The sequence below is a fragment of the Bison bison genome, unplaced genomic scaffold, assembly GCF_000754665.1.
Source record: "Bison bison bison isolate TAMUID 2011002044 unplaced genomic scaffold, Bison_UMD1.0 scf7180017864259, whole genome shotgun sequence".
In the NCBI taxonomy this organism is placed as follows: domain Eukaryota; kingdom Metazoa; phylum Chordata; class Mammalia; order Artiodactyla; family Bovidae; genus Bison; species Bison bison.
Genome location: NW_011494831.1, coordinates 3,156,120 through 3,163,854, shown reverse-complemented (window position 1 = coordinate 3,163,854; position 7,735 = coordinate 3,156,120). Strand labels below are relative to the sequence as shown.

Sequence of the window (7,735 nt, the reverse complement as noted above, 5' to 3'; positions counted from 1 at the left end):
TTATTTTTAAAAAGTAATTCATTAATAAAATTATTATCCAGACTTTTTAATACTCAAACATGTCTTTTTTATTGTTTTGATTTGAATAAACGTTTAATTTGAAAATGTTGCATTATGTGTTCTGCAATTTGCTTCTTCTTCCTAACAATAAATCCTGGATATCTGTCTCTGCCAGGATACCGAGATCTGCCTCATCTGGGCAATTCTTTGTTCTCGAACTTGTGTGATTCCTTGAGCGTCAGTTTTCGGCCCGCGTCTCTACCTCCTGATGTTAGAGACTGCCTGACCTCTTGGGGCGTGCTGTAGAGGGAGGTCCTAGAGGAGGCTCGGAGGGTGGGCGGGGTCCGAGGCCGCTTGGGGTATGCAGATGAGGTGGGCGGGGTCCACATAAACCCAAGGGTAGCGGCTGGCGGTTGAGCTGGGTTTCCGCGGATTCAGTCAGAGGCAACCTACGGAACGTGCTTCACCGATCACAGCGGAGCCTGGTCCTCGGCTGTCCCCGGAGCGGGTCATGCCCCCGCGGGAGCTAAGCGAAGCCGAGTCGTCCCCGCTCCGATCCCCGACCCCTCCCCCGGGACGGGGCAGCGCCTCCCCCGAGCTGGGCATAAAGTGCGTGCTGGTGGGCGACGGCGCGGTGGGCAAGAGCAGCCTCATCGTCAGCTACACCTGCAATGGGTACCCCGCGCGCTACCGGCCCACAGCGCTGGACACCTTCTCCGGTACGTTCAACGGCCGCGGCGGCCGCGTGGCTGGGGGTGGGGTTGTGCACTCAGGGGCTGCGGCTGGAGCAGAGGAACCAGTGCACCGAACCCCCCCGGGAGGCTGGCTGGAGCAGGCCCCAAGGTGGCGCTGCTGAGGCTTGGTGGGATCAAGTACGCTCTTTCTTTTTCTTAAAAAAATTTTTTTTTCATTTATCTTTGGCTGTGCTGGGTCTTCGTTGCTGCGCGGGTTTTTCTCTAGTTGCGGCGAGCGGGGACTACTGTAAATTGTAGTTCGCTGCTTCTCACTGCGGCGGCTTCACTTGTTGCGGAGCACCGGCTCTAGAGCGTCCCGGCTTCAGTAGTTACCTCATGTTTCGTTTCGGTTCCAGGGCTCTGGAGCACAGGCTCAATAGTTGTGGTCATGGGCTCAGTTGCTCTGAGGCATGTGGGATCTTCCTGGACCAAGGCTCGAACCAGTGTCTCCTGCATTGGCAGATGGATTCTTTACCACTGAGCCACCAGGGAAACCTCTTTTTCTTTTCTTTATTCGAGTATAATTTCTTTACAAAGTTGTGTTAGTTTCTGCCCTGCAACGAAGTGAATCAGCTATATATATACACGTATGCCTCCCTCTTGAACACTCGCCTCCCCCCATACCACCCATCACAGAGCACAGAGCTGAGCTCTCTGGGCTGTACTGTAGGTTCCCACTAGCTATCTATTTTATACATGGTAGTGTAAATACGTCAAACCTAATCTCAGAACGCTCTTTCTAACTCAGTCTTTCGCCTGCCTCTCCCCTGCAGTGCAAGTCCTGGTTGATGGAGCCCCAGTGCGCATTGAGCTCTGGGACACAGCGGGACAGGTGAGAAGTAGGAGCATCCTCTACTGGTCTGGGGTGAGGTGGGTTGGAGGCTGGGAGGATCCCAGGTCCATCAGGAATGGAGAAGGCCTTGGGCACTTAGTTATGAGTCTCAGTCTCTAAAACCCAGGTGGCAAGGGATTCCCTGCATCCTGTGGCAAGGAATAATGGCCTGAACTTTCCATCCTAGGAAGACCTTGACCGCCTTCGCTCCCTCTGCTACCCGGATACAGATGTCTTCCTGGCCTGCTTCAGTGTGGTGCAGCCCAGCTCCTTCCAAAACATCACAGAGAAATGGCTGCCAGAGATTCGTACTCACAATCCCCAGGCTCCCGTGCTGCTGGTGGGTACCCAGGCCGACCTGAGGGATGATGTCAATGTACTGATTCAGCTGGACCAGGGGGGCCGGGAAGGCCCGGTGCCTCAACCCCAGGCTCAGGGTCTGGCCGAGAAGATCCGGGCCTGCTGCTACCTGGAGTGCTCTGCCTTGACGCAGAAGAACTTGAAAGAGGTGTTTGACTCGGCCATTCTCAGTGCCATTGAGCACAAAGCCCGGCTGGAGAAGAAACTGAACGCCAAAGGTGTGCGCACTCTCTCCCGCTGCCGCTGGAAGAAGTTCTTCTGTTTTGTTTGAACAGCTGTGGCAGCAAAATGATCAGTAGGCCAATGGCCACAGACTTCTAGAACCTGAGACATGGGGCCTTTGAGAGGCTCTGCTGGCAGGGCCAGGCCACCCCCATGGGACTCAGTTCCCGTCTGAACGCTGTGGAGCCATGGGCCTTTAACTGCCCGCTCTTACATGCTAGGGTGAGCCTAGGGCCTGGATGGGGGAAGGCTCTGACTTGGATTTCTGTGGTCAAGGCTGACAGAGAAATCCTAGTACTTTGATTTTCATGGGATGATCCTGACAGTGTCAGCTGCCTCCAAGCAGTTTGGGATCCAATTCCCATTTTCTTATTATGGGCCCTCAAGCCAGCCTGGCTGAATTAAGTGTGGTGGTCCCCACCCTTTCCTTGGCCCAGGGGTGAGGAAGAGCCTGAGGAACAGCTGGGCATCTCGGAAGGCTGGAAGGTGTCCAGCCCTGATTTGGAGAGTTTAGAATGAATTGACTAAGACAGAGGTCTGTGAGAGATTGAGAAGGAGCAGAAAGTACAGCCTTGGAGCCTTAGGACTAGAGGCAGGCTGGGGAGAAGACAGATCAGAGGGCTTCTCTTGGAATGAAGAAGAGAAAGGAGAGTAGAGAAGTGGGGCAGCTGAGGAGCAAGGCTGACACTTGGGCTGTCCTCAAAGCCTCAAGGCCAGGGAGGGCGGGGCTGGTGCCTGAGAAGAACTGGGTCTCGGGGCTCCCTAGGCACTGCCCAAACTGGCTGGACAGGAGTGGGGCAGGAAGTGAGAGGCAAGGCCCAGCAAGAGGAGGGGGAGGAGCTGCAAATCGGAGCCTAAAGGAAGAAGGGGCTTTCTCCAAAATCATAGCCTAGAAGACAGGGCAATGTGGAATCTGCAAATAAAGCCTTAAGTTTCTGAAGCTGCTGTCTCTGTGTCTTTTTCTGGAGAGGTCAGCATGTTGGTCCCTCAAGACCCAACAGTTTGGATGGAGACAGCTTGGGTACCAAAAGACTGAGGCTAGATTGAAAGGTGAGGGCTGGTCTAGATGGGACAGTGATGGGAACTGGCCTGCGGGGAGGGGTTTGGGGCGCCCCGTTTGGGGCTTAGCTGGTTCCCAGGAGAGCTAGCGTGGGAAGCAGCCTGGAAACGGGTTTCCCCAGGTGTCAGCGCCAGAGCTGCTTTCCCATGACCTCACCGGGCGGGTGGTGCCCCTCCCCTTTTCCCCTCCCTTCTGGAGCACAGTGCTCAGCCCTGGGCTCTGGGGCAATCCTGAGCCCTCTAACCTTCCTGTCTACAGTGCCCCAGGGTTTCAGATTGGGGAGGGCCCTCTGATTCAGACCCCAAACACGAAGGGACCCCCATACAACTTAAACCTCAACCACTGGCCAAACTTCTTGGACTTGGGTTGGTTGAACTCAGTCTTTAGACTTAGCACTCAAAGGCTACATAAGGACCTAGTGAAGGTCAAGATGCCAGTGTTAACAATTTATATTGCTTTTTTTCTTTTTTTGGCCTCTTCTGTGCAGGTTGTGGGATCTTAGTTCCCCAACCAGGGATTGAACCTGCCCTCAGCAGTGAGAGTGAAGTGTCCTAACCAGTGGGCCACAAGGGAACTCTGGTTAACAATTTAAATAGAAGTTTGGTCCCAGAAATCCTTTGAGAGTGAAGGTTCATTGATTGATGACTTGGAAAGGAGCAGGGATTCAGAGAACATTCCCTGGACTTGGAGCTGGAAGGACGTTTAACAGGTGAATTTGGAGTGGGATGGGCACCACTTTACCTGTAAGGAAAGGGAGGCTCACAGAAAAAAAGGTAATATCCCAAGTAATATACTATTATAAGTGGCCATAAGAACTTTGCAAACTCTGCTGCTGCTGCTGCTGAGTCGCTGCAGTCGTGTCCGACTCTGTGGCAGCCCAGCAGGCTCCCCCGTCCCTGGGATTCTCCAGGCAAGAGCACTGGAGTGGGCTGCCATTTCCTTCTCCAGGCACACCTGGGACACTTGCTAGGCAACTAATGGGCCAGGTGAGCCTTCTGCCCTGGCCCAGCTCCCTCTGCAGGAAGTTGTGTGTGTGTGAGAAAGAACGTGGCTGTGGGACAAAAGTCCTAGCCAAGTGAAACCTCAGATAATCCCCAAGTTTAGTTTTGGCCAAGACTGTCCACCTTATGCCCCACCTGGGCTCTTCCCCCAGAGCTCTGGCCACCTGTCTCCCTTTGCCCCTTGCCCCCTCAGGTGGATGGAGTCTCACGCCCCTGCTCCATGGCCGGCTGTTACCTCAGCCCAGCCTGACACACTCCCTTTCCTGGGGGCAGAGACCCCAGTTCAAGTTCAGGGTCTGGCATCAACCATGACCTTAGGCAATTTTTTTTTCCTTCTCTATGCCTCAGTTTCCTCATTCGCAAAATGAAACACTCAAGTCTCTGGATTAGAGATTTTCAAACCGTTCCAAGGTGACTTAAGGTGCTATGGGTTGGGGGAGGAAGCCTAATCAAGTGATCTTTGGGGTCTCTCCCAATTCCAGCTTCTTCCCTAATCCTCTGATGGTACTAGTATACCCGTGTCGCTTTGTCTTCTCTCCTGCTGGGTCACTGAGCCTTGTTCGCCTCGCACCTGCATCTCTGCCACTCCCGCTTCCCACCCCGGTTCCCCTAGTGCTGCTTCCTTTCTCCTGGCACTTCCCTGACTCAAGACTCTTCCTAGATGTCAGTGCCTGCAATGAACTCCCAGCTTCTCATTTCAGCACTCAAGACCACAAATCTGACACCAACCTGGACAAGTCCAGATTGTCCCAATGATCCCCACTCCCTGATCCCCAATCATTTTTTACTTCTGACTCCAAGTCTTCGCTTTTGCTAAATCCTCTAGAAAGTGCCCCCCACCTCCTCTCTCAACCAGATGCCCAGTTTCTCCTTTAACCGTCTTCTAGTCACTACTCAAGTCAAGTCAATACTTTCAGTCAATACTCTCCAGGACCTGTATCATTAATGTCTGCACTGCTGTCTTGGCCCATTAAGGAGACACTGAATTTAGTCCTTTGCTCACACTACACCACTGCCCCCCACCCACCATCACCAGCTAAATGGAGAGGGAACAAGTCCCATTCATGCCTCTGTGTTCCCACAGGATCATGGGCCCAGGCAACATTTGCTGCTGGCCATTTAGTGCTTGGGGCTTCCCTTGTGGCTCCGATGGTAAAGAATCTGCCTGCAATGCGAGAGACTTGGGTTTGATCCTTGGGTTGGGAAGATCCCCTAGAGAAGGGAAAGGCTACCCACTCCAGTAATTTGGCCTGGAGAATTCCATGGGCTGTATAGTCCATGGGGTCGAAAAGAGTTGGACACAACTGAGCGACTTTCAGTTTCATTAAGTGCTTGAGATAAAAAGCCAAGCAGTGAGCCCTGCAGGAGATCCTGAGGATAAAGTTCATCTCCAGGTCTGTGTCCAGGGGCCTTACCACAGGCCTAAAGAGTAATGGAATGGCTTGGACTTCCCTGGTGGCCCAGTGGTTAAGGCTCCTTGATGCCACTGCAGGGGGCCTGGGTTTGATCCCTGGTCAGGGGACTAGATCTCACGTGCTACAACTAAGAGTTCGAATGCTACTACTAAAGATCTCGCATGCATCAACCAAATGATCCTGCATGCTACAATGAAGATCTCACATGACGCAACTAAGACCTGGACACAGTAGAGATAAATATTTTTTCAAAAGAGCGATGGCTTGCTGGAAAGGCCTTCTGAGGCACTGGGCCCATGCCTGTACAGAGCAAAAGGGGATTTACCTCTTGTTCCAAACCCACCGTCTCTCTCGCTGTCTCTACAGTGTGATCTCTCTCTGCTTTTCTGGGACTGTTTTTATCTCTTTATCTCTCTCATTTTCCTCTTTTCCCCTCTTTGCTCTGCTCTTGAATCTAAAGGAACATTGACTATATTAACTGGAAAGAAATGTATGTTTCTTACGTATACAGTCTTAAATTAGTGCTTATTGATGTAAAATTATTTTTAATATCTGTGGAACCAACCCTTAGTTGATGTTTTTAAATATCTATTTTCTTTTTTCACAATAAATGCTTCGCTTACAGAAAAACTGGAAAATCCAAAGCACTAGAAGATTGAAATGTACCAATAGTCTTAATTCCCAAAGATAATCCATAGTAACATTTTGATGTTACTTCCTTTTGGTTTTCTCTGTATATTTTTTAAATATTTCTTGTGATTATGCTAGATATAATTTTGTATTTTCAGTTTAAAATTTTAACAGCTTTTTCATGTTATTATAAACTCTGATTAGAATCTGTAACCATTTATGTATGTTTGTTTACTATTTCACTCTGATCATAATTTCTTCAACTAGATCCCCATTTGGGTGCATTCAGGTTGTTTTCCTTTAAATACTTTTTTTCTTTTATAAATGAGATTAAATCCACAGTTGATTATTTTTTCCACCATGGATTGGTGACCATCTATAGAAAAAACATCCTTCAATTTTGGCTTGGATACTGGGCCACCATATGGTCGTAAATGGGGCCTATGAGGGAGCTTTGCCTGTTGACTTGTCAGAGGCTCTTTCTGTTGAAGCATGACTAGCAGATTGTGGGTGTTCAATAAATACTACATGATGACAAGGTATGTATATATGACATATTTGTGTTCATGTACATCCCTCTGCATCCCTGTTTTTGCTCTTGTGTATTTCAAGTGGATATTACCTTTGTGCAGACCTCTGAACCCTTCCATGCGTGTGCAAGTTTGTGTATCTACATGTGTAAATGTGGATGTCTGTCTTCGTGTGAGATGTGTGTAGCTCCGCATGTGTACATTTGTGTATCCACATAATACTTGCCCTTGCTGGGGCTGCTAAGTCACTTCAGTCGTGTCCAACTCTGTGTGACCCCATAGACAGCAGCCCACCAGGCTCCCCGGTCCCTGGGATTCTCCAGGCAAGAACACTGGAGTGGGTTGCCATTTCCTTCTCCAATGCATCAAAGTGAAAAGTGAAAGTGAAGTCGCTCAGTCGTGTCCGACTCTTAGCGACCTCATGGACTGAAGCCTGTCAGGCTCCTCCATCCGTGGGATTTTCCAAGCAAAAGAGTACTGGAGTGGGGTGCCATTGCCTTTTGGTGAATCTATTGATTGCTAGTTTTGGGATGGTCTGCCACTTAAGAGCCTCTTTGATCTTGAGGCTAGTTTCCTAACTTTGCTGGACTCCCCGTATACTCCCCCCACATCCCTCAAACCGCTCAGCAATCGCACTTGGATATCATATGAGATAGAGCAAACTAAAGAAGCTTCACAAGTCTAAAGCTCCATACACCTTGTGTTGACACTTTGGAAACAAAACGTTATGACTGCCATGATTCAATGTCAGGACCACGTTTCAGTTTTTTTGTGTGTTTGTTTTTCCACTAAATAAAACTATTTTATTAATCTTACACTCTGCCTAAGCTAGCTAAAATTTTTTTTAACTTAGCATGTATGCATGGGTGTGTTGGATGTGTGTTGGTCTCTGTGCCTCCGTGTGTACATCTAGGTTTGGGTCTTGTGTCTTCGGGGCTGTATGTCTATGTG

The 7,735-nt window shown here is 49.9% G+C and overlaps 1 protein-coding gene across 1 annotated transcript; it reads left to right on the top strand.

The window, feature by feature from the left end:
• The first annotated feature begins 428 nt into the window (after positions 1-428).
• RHOV (ras homolog family member V) lies at positions 429-3,088 on the top strand. Its single transcript, XM_010847973.1, has 3 exons — positions 429-719; positions 1,508-1,566; positions 1,754-3,088. The coding sequence occupies exons 1-3, from the start codon at positions 512-514 to the stop codon at positions 2,195-2,197; spliced, it is 711 nt and encodes a 236-aa protein (XP_010846275.1). The 5' UTR covers positions 429-511; the 3' UTR covers positions 2,198-3,088.
• The last annotated feature ends 4,647 nt before the right edge of the window (positions 3,089-7,735 follow it).

Excerpts from the sequence above, each read along its gene's own strand:
- RHOV (XM_010847973.1), top strand. The coding sequence starts at position 512 with ATGCCCCCGCGGGAGCTAAGCGAAGCCGAGTCGTCCCCGCTCCGATCC. Across the intron at positions 720-1,507 it reads AGCGCTGGACACCTTCTCCG|TGCAAGTCCTGGTTGATGGA; the intron begins GTACGTTCAACG and ends TCTCCCCTGCAG. Across the intron at positions 1,567-1,753 it reads TCTGGGACACAGCGGGACAG|GAAGACCTTGACCGCCTTCG; the intron begins GTGAGAAGTAGG and ends TTTCCATCCTAG.